Raw genomic sequence first — 15,738 nt, 5'->3', positions numbered from 1 at the left:
TGTACCCCTATAAAAAGCTAGCAGTCTTGGAAACACACAGGGGCAGTTGTACCCTGCCCCTGCCCTATGGAGTCACTGTAAGCTGGAATTGACTTGATGGCAGTGAGAGGGCATAAAACGGGACAAATTAGGATCTGAGACAGACCAGTGAGAATAAGGTGAATGTAAAATGAGCTGATTGGGAAATTCAGCTGACTGCTAATGAAATGTATGACTGTTTGCAAATAAATGGGTGGATTTTTTCCGTTATGCTTCATAAAATGTATTCTGGAATGGTGTAGGTGATATATGACTGTACGATTAAGAACTTTGAAAATGCTAGTAGCGCCTCAGCCCTCAGCTTTCTACTTCATCCCAAACTCTTCCTTAAGACATGGCGAAGGTACAGTAAATGGAAACGGTTCCCTTTTTTATCAGGGCTCAGGGCGTCTGAATTCAGAAGCCTAATGAGCCTTCTTTCCATCCTCGTTCCCCATAAACCTAACCCCCCCACTCAGGTTTTACCACAATCCATCTGGTCTTACAAGAGAGAGCTAAGAGGTACAGAGGAGCGGAAAGAAGCTACCTGAGAGGAATGAGAGAAAAAACACTTCTGGTAGGCAGGTCCACTTAAGTTACAGCAGGGGTGGAGAGCTCCTGGCTTGCTACCCTTTTACCAAAGAGTATTCTCACCTGCTTGCACACATGACTCAGTCTGAAATGAGATTGGTACCTCTCTCACCTTACCTGCATATGGTTATCTTTCGAGTAGTTTTTAACATTCTTAATGTCACTGGTAATGCTAATGGCCTGTGCCATCCAGTGATTTATAATTTTCCGGGTGGGTGAATTTAAGTCACAGGCACTATATGAGATTGATGTGTGGCAGTGAGTGACTTGAGTGAGCCTCGTCTACGGCCTGGAGTGCACCTTAACCCTATAACTTCGAGAGCGATGTTTTCGTAACATTTAATTAAAATATCTGGTACCGAAATGATGAAGTTTTGGAGCCGGCGACGATGTCGACAAAACGGCCCCACTTTGCTAGTGCAAATGCACACCCGCCAGTCACGCGTTTTAGCGGCAGAATGCTTGAATGGTGGCGTGTGCTCTGACCGAGTGTGCGCTCGGGGCTAAGAGGTCCTTGGCGTTCAGTGCATTTTAAGGTAATTTTCAATCCAATGAAGTTTTAGTGTTGATATTTTTGTATATGTTTATAAGACTGTAGTTTTTATGTCAAAGGTATAACACTCATAAAAACATTACATTTACTTTCTGCTTTTTCTAAACGTAACAAATTCGTTGCATTTGTTTTTTGAATCGATGGTGACAAATATTGCCACAGCATGGATTTTGATTTGTTTTACGGAAAACGGTGAATTTATGACCCAGATGGAAGTGGTAGACTCAGACAAGGAACCAGATGCTAATATAGATGAAATTGGTAAATAAAATGTGTATTATATTTACAAATTTTGAGTTTACAATATAAAATTTTAATTATTGCTATTCAAACTATTTTGATAACACTATTTTTTTCCCTTGATGGGAAGTGAAATATGCCCGATTATTCTGATTTGGATGAATTCAAAGACCTCGTAGTTAGTAATGATAATACTAGTGAAGATGAGTTAGAAACTTCAGTTGTTGAAGTTGAAGAATCAATTCCAATAACTACAAGTTCAAAGCCATCTACATCAAGAAATCAAAGAATTCCTCTTGGCGGCACATTTCTGGAGACGGTACAGCTAGACCTGTGCCTGCATGGTTAGGACAAATAGATTCTTCTGGGGTAGTAAAACGTTCTGTTGAATATTTTAGACATTTTTTCTTGAAGGGATATCATTACTCATATTGTCAACCAATCAAATCTTTATGCAGTCCAGCAAAATCCCCCTAACCTCTTGCACTGAGTAGCCATGAACTTGAGCGATTTTGCGGTACACTGCTTGCTATGTCGACGGTGAAGCTCTCGAATTCACGTTTATATTGGAAGAGCAAACTAAACTGTCCTATTGTATCGGAAGTGGTAAGTAGAGATAGATGGGAAGATATAAAGTCCAAGTCTCACTTCAATGAGAATTCCCAAATTCCCAAAGTCTGTAAGAGTTCAAAATGAGCATCACTGAAACTCTTCTTCTTGACGAAAAAAGTAATAGACCAACAAAAAGAGGCAGCCCTTCTAGCTTTCCTGATGTTGAGTTTTGCTGGCAAAAAGAGAAGAAGTCCTGCCACTAAAAGTATCCCTGGAAGAGCTACCCATTTGGATGGTCTTCACCATTACCCTGAGGTCACAAACAGAGGAAAATGCAAAAATCTAAATTGCAAGAGTGCACCAGTATTTTTCTGCAGCAAGTGCAAAGTTCATCTTTGTATCACAAAAGAAAAAAATTGTTTTGTTCAATTTCACACTAACTAAAATTATAAACAAATTTTGTATTATATTTTATAAATAAAATAAGTTTTCAGTTTGTTTTTTATATAATAATGAAATAAGATGAAAAATAATATGGAAAAGAAGGTGCATTTTTTTATTCTTGTATTATAAATCCATGGACGGATGTGACGATTTGGTTTAAAAACATTGCAAATTTTATATTTTTAAAATGTATTTTGGTTGTTATATATATTGATAACAATGAAACTAAAAAATAAAAACAAATTTTTTTTTCCTGAAACTAAATATTCAGGAATTATAGGGTTAAGGTAAGAGCCAAACATTTAACTGGCTGTACCACCCTGGGCTTAACGAGGGCCTAAAGGACTACCAGTGTTTGTCCCTAGGATAGCAGCTGTTTCTATCTGGCTTAATCTTTCTTCTTTGTTGGGAGGACAGTTACTACCCTCTTTTACTTCTAGGTTAACTATGTCTTGTGGCATTTTCTTTGTTATTTTTGGTTTGGGTTTTGTCTTTAATCATTGCCTTTTACATTTATTTTCTCTTCCTTTTCTGGTTATTTTTCATTTTAAAAATTACCAGGCAATAAGATCCTTGCTTTCCAGTGAGTTAGCAATTTGCCCTTTAGTTTCTATGTACTTTTTATGGGTACTTATTACTCAGGAGGATCTCGTTTTGTAACCATTGGTTACTGTACTGTGATTTTGAGGTTGCCATACAGTATTCTGGTTTAACTGGAAGTTTGCTCTTTGAAATCACTGCATGTAATTAATCACAAGATTCTTTGTTTTTTTTCACTCATTTTATAATACAGAGGTTAACATTTTATTTTCAGACAATGTCATTAAACTGCACATGGGAAGAATGTTGAAATAGCAAATGCTTGGTCACACATGCACACTTATCACAATAAAGCATTTTCACATTCAGGGGAGGAAACAGAATGAAACAGCACCTGGTCCTATGCCAGTCTCACAATTGTTACAGTTGAGCCCATCATTGCAGCCCCTTATGACACTTTTGTGGTGGTATAGGGTATAAATTGTACTACTAACCACAAGGTCAACAGTCCAAAACTACCAGCAGCTTCCTGAGAGAAAGATGAGGCTTTCTACTCCCATAAATTTACAGTATTGGAAACGCACATGAGCAGTCCTACCCCATGAATGAGTTGACTTCCCACGTGATAACAGTGAGTTTGAGTTTGATATAGACAATGAGTGCATTAGGGTGAGTTTTTCCAGATTTATTTTTAGGAACGTGGGCCAAATACAGACACATACAAAAGCTGGACTGTCTTGACTTAAGCAATAGGATCATAAAAATAGTTTTTATTTAAATTTTTTTATCATTTTATTGGCGCTCCTACAACTATTACAGTCCATACATGTGTTCATTGTGTCGATCACATTTGTACATTTGTTACCATCATTATTTTCAAACCATTTTCTTTCTACTTGAGCCCTTGGTATCAGCTTCTCATTTACCTCCCTCCCCAACCCTCCCTCCATCATGAACCCTTGATAATTTATAAATTATTATTTTTCGTGTCTTACACTGACCAATTTCTCACTTTACTGTTGTCCATCCCCCTGGGAGGGGGTTATAATAGATCATTGTGATGGATTCTCCCTTTGTTCCCCCCACCTTCCCTTTACCCTCCTGGTATGGCTACTGTCAGTATTGTTCCTGAGGGGTTTATCTGTCCTGGATTTCCTGTGTTTCCAGCTCTGATCTGTACCCATGTACATGCTCTAGTTTAGCCATATTTGTAAGGTAGAATTGGGATCATGATAGTGTGGGGTGGGGAAGCGGGGGGCATTAAAGAACTAGAGGAAAGTTGTATCTTTCATGGGTGCTATACTGCCCCCAGACTGCCTCATCTGCTCCCCACAACCCTTCTGTTAGGGGTGTCCGATTGCCTACCAGGTGGGCTTTGGGTCTCCACTCTGCACTCCCCATCATTCTTTGTTCTCTGATGCCTGATACTTGATCCCATCCACACCTCATGATCCTACAGGCTGGTGTGCTTCTTCCATGTGGGCTCTGTTGTAAATATATTTATATATAACGATGGGGAAACAGATCTATGTAAATATATTTGTAGGCTTAGTATTAAGGTAGCAGATGGACATTGGGCCTCTACTCAAGTACTCCCTCAATGCAAGAATATTTTGTTCTATTAACCTGGCATTCAATGATGCTCACCTTCCCGACACAGTCGCTGAAAACAAAATGGGTGCACAAGCAAATGTGGTGAAGAAAGCTGATGGAGCCTGACTATCAAAAGATAAAGCATCTAGGGTCTTAAAGACTTGAAGGTAAATAAGTAGCCATCTAGCTCAGAAGCAACACAGCCCACATGGAAGAAACACACCAGCCAGCCTGTGTGATCACAAGGTGCCGAAGAGATCAGTTAATCAGATATCAAAGAACAAAAAATCAGATATGACCGCTGGAGACAAATGGGTGCATAAGCAAATGTGGTGAAGAAAGCTGATGGTACCCAGCTATAAAAGATATCATCTGGGGTCTTAAAGGCTTGAAGATAAACAAGCGGTCATCTAGCTGAGTAGCAACAAAGCCCACATGGAAGAAAGGCATCAGCCTGTGTGATCGCTTCAACACAAAGTGTCGAAGGGCTGAGGTATCAGGCACCAAAGAACAAAAAATCATATCATTGTGAATGACAGGGAGTGCAGAGTGGGGACCCAGAGTCCATTTGTAGCCAACGGGACATCCCCTCATGGAAGGGTTGGGGGGAAGAGACGAGCTAGTCAGGGTGCAGTGTAGCAACGATGAAACATACAACTTTCCTCTAGTTCTTTAATGTTTCCTCTCCCCGTCCCCTCACTATCATGATCCCAATTCTACCTTACAAATCTGGCTAGACCAGAGAATGTACATTGATACAGATAGGAACTGGAAACACGGAATGCAGGACAGATGAGCCCTTCAGAACCAGTGGTGAGAGGCGATGCCGGGAAGGTGGAAGGAGGGTGGGGTAGAGAAGGGGGAACTGATTACAAGGATCTACATAAAACCTTCTCCCTGGGTGACAGATGGCAGAAATTGGGTAAAGGGAGACATCAGACAGTGTAAAATATGACAAAATAATAATTTATAAATTATCAAGTGTTCATGAGGGAAGGGGGGGATGAGGAGCTGATGCCAGGGGTTTTTGAAAATCATTTGAGAATGATGAGGGTAACAAATATGTTTGGATTATGATAAAAGTTTTATGAGCCCCCAATAAAATGAAATTTTTAAGTAAATAAATAAAATTTGTGCTTGGGTTCTGACTGACCAGCAAAAAGAGCATCTATTGGCAACACGCAGTGCTTTGAAAGAACAGCTTCCAAGCAAGCAGACTTTTCCCAAGGTTATTACTGGTGACAAGACAGAGTGCTATCCATATTTTGGAGGGGGGGGTGCTATTTCTTACAACCCCACAAGCAAACATCAATGAAGTTAGTGGAAGACGCCGTTGTCCCCTCCTGCCCCCTCCAGAGCTCATCAAGTGAAATAAAAAATAAGACAATGCTCACTTATTTCTTTGTGAGGGGGTAGTGCATTTGGAGTTCCTCCCACCAGGTCAGACTGTTAATCAAACTTTCTATTTAGCAGTTCTGAAAAGATTGCCTAACTGTGCAACAAGAAAAAAAGCCTGGCCTGGTTTAATGGTAGACTGGGAACTGGTTTTGCCACCACGACAGTGCACCTGCTCACTTAGCCTTCTCACTGTGCCAGTTTTTGGCAAAAGACAGCATTCCGCTCTTGCCCCACGTACCTTACCTGACCTCACTCTGTATGACTTCTTTTTATTTCTGAGAATGGAGAGGGTTATGAAAGGACTGTGATTTGATGACGTAGAAGACGTGAAGAAAAAAAACGAGGTAGGTGCGCTCAGCTATCCAAAAGAGGAGTTTGAGAAATATTTCCAAGAATGGATTCTCTGATTTGACAAATGTATTAAGTATAATGGAGAGTACTTTGAAGGTGTGTTAGTCTGGGTAGATTAGAGAAACAAATCCAATGACACACCTGTGTGTGTGTATAAGAAAGAGATTTATATATAAGAGGAATTGAACATTGAGAAAACATCTCCACCCAGTCCAGTCCAAGGCCATAAGTCTGATATTAGCCTATGTGTCCAATACCAATCCATAAAGTCCTCTTCAGACTCACGAAACACATACAATGAAGCCAAATGCAGGATGATCCCAAGCCAGTGGGTAGAAAGTCCTGTGGTCCAGTGGCGTTGTAAGCATCTCAGTGCTGACAGGGGTCTCTCTGTGGCTTCTCCAGCTTCCAAGGTCTGGTTGTGTCCATGTGGCTTGGCTTCTGCAATGTCCCCAGGGAGTAGCAGATAGAGAAGGGTGTCTTCTGCCTCCAAGGAGGAAGTACCAGAATTCTCAGAGGGCCTTGCCCACACAGTAGTCTCATTGGCTATCTCTAGATTGATAGCCTAGACTCCACCCCTACACTCTCAGTCTTTAAATTGACACCTGGTTAGGTTACTACCAAAGAAGGTGATAAGGCTGTTTTGTAAAATATTTAAATACATAGCGAGGGTGGAGATTTGGAGTTTTGAGGGGGGGTATCCCCTGATAAGCATTAGATTTTTATTTACTAACATTTTGCTAGATTCCTACTGAGATTTTTTAAGATAATTTTTCAGTATCAAGTCATTTTAGTAATTGATTAACAGGTTTATAGTGGCCTGTCATTACAGTCTTTGCCTGGCATTAGTTAGTAGGTAACCAGAGAGAATCACCGTATTTTTCTGATCTGGAAATCATATTTGACCAAGTAAATAATATAGTTCTGAAATTGTGAAAGGACTTTAAACTAAAAGTATTGGAGATTCTTGGTGTAAGTGTTTTTCAAGTTGAAACTCCCTTTTAACAAGTTCGGTATAGAGTACAGCATAGGTTCCCAAATTTATTTGAACAATAGCCTCCTTTCCATGAAAACAATTACTCAGCACATACTTTGGGAAATACTAGTGTAGAGGAAGGAAGTGGCTATCATCCCAGTTTGGGTAGGGAGTGAGGTTAGTGACTAATATATGTAAAAGCAGTATGAATGTGTTAAGCATTGGATTGCTAACCACAAAGCCGCAGGTTCAAACCTACCACCTACCCCAGGGAGAAAAGGTGAGGCTATCTGTTCCTGTAGAGATTGACATTCTTGCATACCCATTGGGGCAGTTCTGCTGTCCTATAGGGTCGCCGTGGGTTTGAATCAGCTTCATGGTAGTGGCAGCAATGGGACTGAAAGTTTTCATTTTGAAATAATTTCACGTCCATAAAAAACAGGCAAGTATAGTGCAAAGCATTTCTGGATCTCCTTCTGGATCTGCCGTTTTTCTGTGCTTTTCTCATTTTATGTACCTGTATGTGTACGTGGATACTTTTTCTGAGTTGCTTGAGACTGAGTGGCAGGCATGTTGCCCTTTTACAGGACTTCAGGGCATAGATGTTAAAATCAAGGTCATTCTCCTTTTTTATCTGTCATTATCGAAGTCAGTATGTTATTTTAAATTTCACAAACATTTGTGTGCTCGAGGGCAGTCAAAGGGTACATCCAGTGGAAGTGTAGCCTTGTAAAACTATTTTAGGAGCTGAACGGAATTGCACTCTGCTTAATGGGTAAGAAATCAATGCAGAAAGTCATTTGGTTTTAGCAAAAGATCTGTGGTATACCAAAACTGCAGGGAAGTATTCTGGTGGCGCATTTGTACCTGGGAACTGGGTCTTCTTGCCTGGAACAGTTAGCCCAAGAGAGGTGAAAAGTGCACCCACTGCAGACACAGAGGTGGGTGGGTGAGGGAACTTCCTCTCCCAGAACTCAGCTCCCCGCCCCCCACACAAGGGTTCTGCCCTTGACAAAGAAAGCTCTGTGTGTGACTGTGTTACTTCAACAACCCAGTACTGAAATAGCAGTCTATAAGATAAGATACCACACCCATGTTTTTCTTCAACTGATTTTAATCTTAACATTATTGGGCTAATAAGAAATAGATTTCCCTTCTTCAGCGCTTGGCCTTCAGGTTGTTTTTCAATAACATCCTCTTGATTAGGCAAAGGCTTAAAGGAATGGAGTTGACTGGCTGTAATTCACTTAAAGGAATGGAAGGAATGTGTTTAAAAAACTTAATTAAGCCACTGTCAATCTAGAGTTTAAGGAATAATCATTGTTTTTCATATTGTCTAGCATTTATATACTAAATAATGTGTATAAGCTATTTCTGCTTTTACTATAATTACTCTTAAGTGAATCAAGAAAGGGCTGTTGTGTATAATTCTCAGGCTTTGTCGATTTAAGCTCAGAGGGAAGAATTAAGATACACATTTTTAGACAGATACTGTGATTGTGATTAATTTTTGAAAACCTGGTTATTGAACATTTCTTATGACTAGTTGGGTTTTCTTCCAGTATTAAAATATATTACACCATTTTACAATAAGATATATGATGCCTTGTGAAAAATCGTTGCATTGTTTCAAGATTTCTTTTAAGCAGGAGCTTAAGAATTTGTTTTACATTTATATAAACATTTAAATGAGGACTTGTAGACATCTTTTTTAGTTCATATCTATTAAAGGACTTCAAGTTTGTGAAAAATTGGAATTAAAAGATAATAGAATTTTTCCACATATTTTTTGAAGCCCCGTCCTAGAGGCAAATAGTGCTTTACAAAGTTGATATTGGGACCTTTGGCAAGGGGCTTTCCATAATGGAATTTCAGATGCTGTTAGGTAACACATTCTGAAATCTGTAACTTCTTGTTTTCTGGTTAAACACGTAAAGCAAGGAAATTTTCAGAGCTTTTTCCAGGCATCTAGTTTCCAAATTGCTTCTCTTCTTAGAAATGAATATATTTTGACAGGATCATGCTAAAAGCACTGTAACATATGTTTACCTAAGAAATAATTTTTCATTTGATGTTTTAAAAAAAATCCTTCAGCCTAGTCCTAAAAACGCTTGGTATATATATACATATCCCACTTTCCCAAGGCTTTCTTCTGTGGGGCGTAGGCTCGGAATACAGCCGGTCGCCATTCTGCTCTGAGAACGATTCGGTGGCTAGAGGTGTCTGCATTCTTCAGTCTTCTTGTGGAAGCCCAGTGTGGCACTACATGCGTTTTCTTGTGTAATTTTAAGTAATCTTTTAAGTGCCTTTTCCTGTGGATATTTTTCACTGCCGCTTTGTGTCCTGATTACATTGAGGTAACACCTGTGCAAGAGTCAAGAGCACGTCTAGGAGTGTTGCTCCAGGTCTGGGGTGGTCCTCAGGAACCGCATGAGCTCCCAGCCGCACTGAGCTGATTGTGACCACTGCTGCCCCACGTGTACAGAGTAGCACTGCATTCCATGGGGATTCCAAGCCTGGGACCTTGCAGTAGCCGACCGCCAGGCCTTTCTCCCCGGTAGTTTCTGTGTTTGGGTTTTAACTGCCAACCTTTTTGTTGGTAGTCAAATATTTAGCAATTTGTGCCACCCAAGGATTCCTAAAAGGACAATATCCTTGGGGGAAATTGAGGCTGCAGATCAGCGGTTCTCAACCTGTGGGTTGCGACCCCTGGGGGGGGGGTGGAACAACCCTTTCACAGGGGTCACCCACTCCGTAACAGAAGCAAAATTACATTCAGGAAGTAGCAACGAAAGTAATTATCTGGTTGCAGAGTCACTATAAGGTGAGGAACTGTATTAAAGGGTCGAGGCATTAGGAAGGTTGAAACCACTGCTGTAGACACAGATCATTATTAATATATATAAATTGAGAGAAAACACATTACATTAGGCTAAGAACAGTTTGTCCTAAACAAGTTGTTTAAAAAAGGAGCATTTGTTTCTGGGTGAGCCAGAGGAGGGGAGGCATTGAAGTAAATCAGTCAGTCCAGTTTCCAGTATTTCCATATAGGTTCATTTTTTTGAGGCAAAAGCTTACATGAAGTCCATGGGCCCACCCCTCCCCCAGCAAGTGGAGCCAATGGCTTCCCCAACAAGGCACGAGAGTGGCAGCTTTGGGAGGCGTCTCAAGGCTTGGTGGGCCAGGATATGCTCCATGCTCTCTTTTCCTTCCCCTTCATTTTCTCCCGTGTGCCCTGATCAGACATGTCCCTATCCCTGAGCTGTAGCTTCGGTTTTGTCCTCTGAAGTAAATTCTTCTTGGGGGAGGTTCTTTCTTAGTCTAGAAGCTCCGTTGTCTACTATGCTGGTATTTGAAATGCCAGTGGCATGATTTCCAACATCTTACCAACTCACAAGCCCCCCTGATAAGACAAACTGACAGATACAAGATGGGGCATTATAATTAGCAACTGTGAATCTTGCTTTCACGTTTTACTTAGTGCTATAAGAAAGTGTTTCTAAGAGCTTTATAGAAGTTAATCATGGTTAATACTATTGATGGTTTAAATGTTCATTTTATTAGGTAGGTTATATAGGATCTGAAGCCGTAGCGTGCCCAGACTGGAAGTCTAACTTTTCCACTTACCTGTGTGAGAGGGCACAAATAAATCCCTTATTCTCTGCCATCAGCATCTCAGATGGTGGTCTGGTATGGTTTCTCTCTTGAGGTGAATGTCAAGATGTCAGTAGGAACTGTGGTCTTCTGAAGCCTTGATGCAGAACTGGGAGATTCATTTTCAGGATAGCTCATTGGTGTGTCATGGTTGTTGGGAAGGGGGCTCATTCTCTCCCAAGTAAACCTCTGCACTCAGTTATATAAGTAATGGTCCTTGTGACATGGAAACTGGATTTCTTCAAAAGACAGCACAGCAGAAACTAGGATTTCTTAAGCCCTCTCCAGGGATCAAACTTAGCCTTACCAGACCGCTAGTTTGAATCACATGTAGTGTGGCACAACTGGGTTTTCAACTCCCGTTAATGCTGTATTTACTCAGGTATAAGCCGATCCAAATATCAGCCGAGGCACCTAATTTTACCACAAAAACTGCATTAAAAATGTGCTCAAACCGAATAATAATTTATAAATTATCAAGGGTTCATGAGGGGGGAGGGGTGAGCAGGGAGGGAGGGATGGGGGAAAATGAGGAGCTGATGCCAGGGGCTTACGTGGAGAGCAGATGTTTTGAGATAGATTAGGGTAACGAATGTACAAATATGCTTTATACAATTGATGTGTGTATGATTTTTGATAAGAGTTGTATGAGCCCCCAATAAAATGATTTTTAAAAATATGCTCAAAAACTCGGCTTATACACGAGTATATACTGTAGTTATAGTCTCAGAAACAAACCCACGTGGGTCCCTATTAGTCCGCATTGACTCAGTGGCGGCGGGTTGGGTTGTTGGAGGGGTCTGGGCTGGCCCACCTTTCTGACAGTGTTTTTGGAGATGCCAGTGCTGCTGCACTGGTGTCCACACTTTGATTAGTGAGGCTTGAAACTTCATCACCCGTCGTACTTTTTATATTTGGGATTTTTACCTTATGTTAGCTACCTTAATAAACAAATTTGGGGTGAAGCAATATCAATGTTTTAAGACCATATTGTTTTCCAGAATTATTTTTTGTTCTAATTATGCTGCTATCCACATCTTGGTCTGACAGCAGGGCGTGCGTTCTTCACTGTAATGCAGCCCACCATCGATCTCATTTGGTTCTCCCAGTCAGCCGTGCAGCTGGGGTGATCGCTGTGAGTGTGCTGGAGAGACGGACGGAGCCCCTTATTTAGGGACACACAACCAGAAGATTTAGTCTCCATGCATCCCCAACCCTGCCTACACAGCTGTGATTTCTCGGAAAGTCTAATGGAAGACTAATGATAGTTGTCTTTAATTTAATGAATCCAGACATAAGACTAAATATTTTCCTATAAAACTTACAATTCTGAGTTAGATGGAGCTGCCTACAGATCAGGAAACACAACTCTCTTGGCCACTTACCTAGCAGGTGGCAGACACACTGAAATTACTTAAATGAATGAGAGAGTCTATTTCATCATGATAGAATTCTAAGTTGCTTAATAGATGCAGTTAAAAGATCACTTAAGTTAGGACAGCTTCCCCACCCCTCCGACACACACACACTTTTTTTTTTCCAGCCACCAGCTTCCTTTGTCACTGCCAGTTGGCCAATGCCTGAAACGTGTAGGACACCCTCTCCAACCTCTGACACTCCCTCCCTCTTGTTCTTCAGCCAAGCCACTTCTGTAGCTAGAGAGCTGGGCTTCTCTGGATGGCTCTGGCTCCTCCAGCCCACATTGGAGGCAGAGAGCGGTCCTCTTGGGTTGCACATGTTGTCTGGATATAAAATGTTGCTGTTTCCACTCTTATGGGTGTTTCCTAATCTGCCCCCATCAGTATTAGAGTTTGTAGATACATGACTTGCTTTCAGAGAATTGGAGTACCACACCTCTAAGATTTATGTGGATAATAAATCAGTAACAGTGTGTTACAGGAGTTTCCGCCCTAGTCTATCACAACCGAACTCGTTACCATCGAGTTTACTCCAACTCACAGTGATGTCTCACAGGGTTTCCCAAACTGCAAGTCTTTACCTGACCAGGTCTCCAAGGTGGTGAGTTTGAACCGCCGACCTTGCTAGTTAACCTGCTAACTAGCAGCTCAACACTTAGCCCACGGTGCCCTCAGGGCTCATATTTTGGGCCATCTGTCAGATTTGAGACTTCTTTTTCCTGCCATCTGAAAGGACTGCATGTCTTGGCTATTTGGCATGCTTGTTGGGTGTGGGCTTATACACTTAGTTGGGTCTGCTTATTAGGTACTTATATTTAAAAGTCTTGTTTTGAACCTAAAGGCTGTGACTCTTCTGTTTTGCAGACCATGTCTTCCGCAGTGGTGCAGTTGTATGCAGCAGATCGGAATTGTGTGTGGTCAAAGAAGTGTAGTGGTGTTGCTTGCCTCGTTAAGGACAATCCTCAGAGATCTTATTTTTTAAGAATATTTGACATCAAGGTGAGTGGTTTTACTCTCAGTTGACACTTTAGATGATTGTTTTGTACCTCAATGATGATGCGTATCTTTTAAATTAAAAAATATTTTTAAATTTTAATTTTTTTATCATACTTACACTACTATTCTCACTGCCCTTGAGTTGATTCCAACTCAGATGATCCTGTAGGACAGAGTAGAATGGCCGCTGTAGGTTTACAAGAATAGAAAGCCTCATCTGATTTCAAATTGCTGACCTTGAGGTGATCAGCCCAATGTATAACCCACTATGCCACCAAGGGTCAAGCTTGGTTTTATATATAAAAGTGTGGATCTTGTAAACAAATGAGAAGATGCCATTAGGCAAGTCAGAAACCACTCCATACTCTGTTAACTCACTGCCATCTAGCAGTAGTTTTACTCTCTTTTGTTTTCTTTATTATGCATGTGGTTGGCTCATAAAGGATCCACAGTGGTTCTTTGGGTGCTAGGTTGTTTAATTGCAAGGTCAATGGTCAAACTTAATGGCTCCTCCTCAGGAGAAGATGACACTGTAAGATCCCATAAGTGGTTTGTGCTCTTGGAAACCCTGAGTCGGTTCAACTCTGTCCTGTGTGGTGCTGTAAGTCTGAGTCAACCTGTTGGGCACGGTGGGTGGGTGGTTTGGGCTTCTGAGCTTTCCCACCCTCTCTTATTCAGCAATGTTCTTTATCCCATCCTGTTCCTTACAGACTAGTTAGTATACGCCCTTCTTTCAGGGCACAAGGAGCCCTGGAGGCGTAGTGGTTACACAGTGAGCCGCTAAGGCCAAAGCTAAGGCCAAAGTCAGCCGTTTGAAACCACTAGTCTCTGAAAGATTTCTAAACAAGGAGTAAGCAGCTCCACCCTTCATTTGGAGTGGTTATGATTCAGAATTGACTCGATGGCGGTGTGAGTGTGGAGTTGAGGTTAGGGAACTGCAAGAGTATATTTCAATTTGGTCTGTGGTATTATCATTTACTTCAGTTCAGGTTTAAAGCTTTATACGATACCTATGCTGATGTATTTGCTACTCACCTTTCTTTCTGTTGTTTCTCAAGAAGCCACATTTAAGTTGTTTTAGTTCTTATCCATCATTCTGAATTATAAAGCCCCCTTGTCCTAGCATGTCTGCCTTTTCAGGGATCCGTCTCTTAACAGTTACTGCAAATATAATTATCATTTGCCAAGGTGAAGTCTCCATTCTTCATTTTAAAACTTTGCTCATAAGTAACCCTCCGTGATTAATAATTAAAATATGGTAATATGATTCACACAAACTCCCATGAGTGGCTTTAAAACCATGAGTCTGAGTTACTCTCTAACCATAGTCAAGTTAAGCTTCCTTGTACATCTCTGGGCTTCCATTCTTTTGTCTGTAAAATAGACATAACTTTTGGGGCCTGTTGCAAAGTATTTCACTAAGAGTAAATAAGACTTGAGTCACTATGTAAATTAGTGTTTGTTAACAGTCACCACCTCCAAGCCAGCTGAGAGTTGTCCTGCGTTCCTGTTCCCCACAGCGGCTGAGTGCTGCAGGGGTCCTAGCTGACAGGGAAGGGAGCACGTGCAGAGATGAAAGAAACCCCTAAGCACACTGTTTAGAAACGGAATTCCTTTTCATAGCTCCAATGAGAAGAAAAGATTTGGGGTGCAGTGGTTACAATATCATTGTGCATTTTGAAAGTATGATCTAGGTAGAAGAGTGCATTTCAGAATAGGGCCCTCAGCATGCTTCTCCTGTCACCCATTTCTAAGCGTGGGTAACTGTTGTGCAACACTGGGATCAACCACCGCAGATGTTAGGGTTAAATCTGTTTCTTGCACTCCAGTGGTAAATGTGGCCGTCATCGACGCCTCTCTTAACCATGGCGGGCTTTAATACTCAGTGCCTTTCTGAGGTCGGAGTAATTCTACTAATACCAATGTTTAGGAGGGGGCCGTGCAGAAGTTAGGAATTCAAAGATTGCTAATGAGAATTAGGAGAATATGATTCCCCCAGCATCTACAGGATCTAAGAAAAGAGCATGGAAAATTCCTGTAATAATTGACCAATGGAAAACTAGAACCCATTGCCAAGAAGTCTATTCTAAATCATAGCAACCCTGTAAGACAAAATGCAATTGCCCCATAGAGTTTCCAAAGCGGAACCAGTCTAAATATTACTGATGGTACTATCACTGGTATTTGGCACATATAAATGTTTTCCTCTCCTATAAAATATTGATGATCTAATAATTGTTCTAGTTTATGGCTTTGGCTAAATATTTTTGTGAATGCTTGATTAATGAGATTGTAATCCAACATACTGAATTAAACTCAACATGATATGTAGGTTTTAAGACATTTTAAAAATGTCTTAACTATCTTTTGTTTGTTCCTTAGTAATTCCTCCATGATAAGGTAGTACTGATAAA

The 15,738-nt window shown here is 40.9% G+C and overlaps 1 protein-coding gene across 1 annotated transcript in view; it reads left to right on the top strand.

The window, feature by feature from the left end:
- Window positions 1–15,738, top strand: part of WASL (WASP like actin nucleation promoting factor) — a 69,804-nt gene that overhangs the window by 27,731 nt on the left and 26,335 nt on the right. The window contains exon 2 of the mRNA XM_075558619.1: window positions 13,193–13,327. Within this exon, the coding sequence (XP_075414734.1) occupies window positions 13,193–13,327 (135 nt within the window). The remainder of the gene's footprint in view (window positions 1–13,192; window positions 13,328–15,738) is intronic.

The sequence above is a fragment of the Tenrec ecaudatus genome, chromosome 9 (genome assembly GCF_050624435.1).
Source record: "Tenrec ecaudatus isolate mTenEca1 chromosome 9, mTenEca1.hap1, whole genome shotgun sequence".
NCBI lineage: Eukaryota > Metazoa > Chordata > Mammalia > Afrosoricida > Tenrecidae > Tenrec > Tenrec ecaudatus.
The sequence above is the reverse complement of the archived record's forward strand: the minus strand, read 5'-3'. Positions and strand labels throughout refer to the sequence as shown.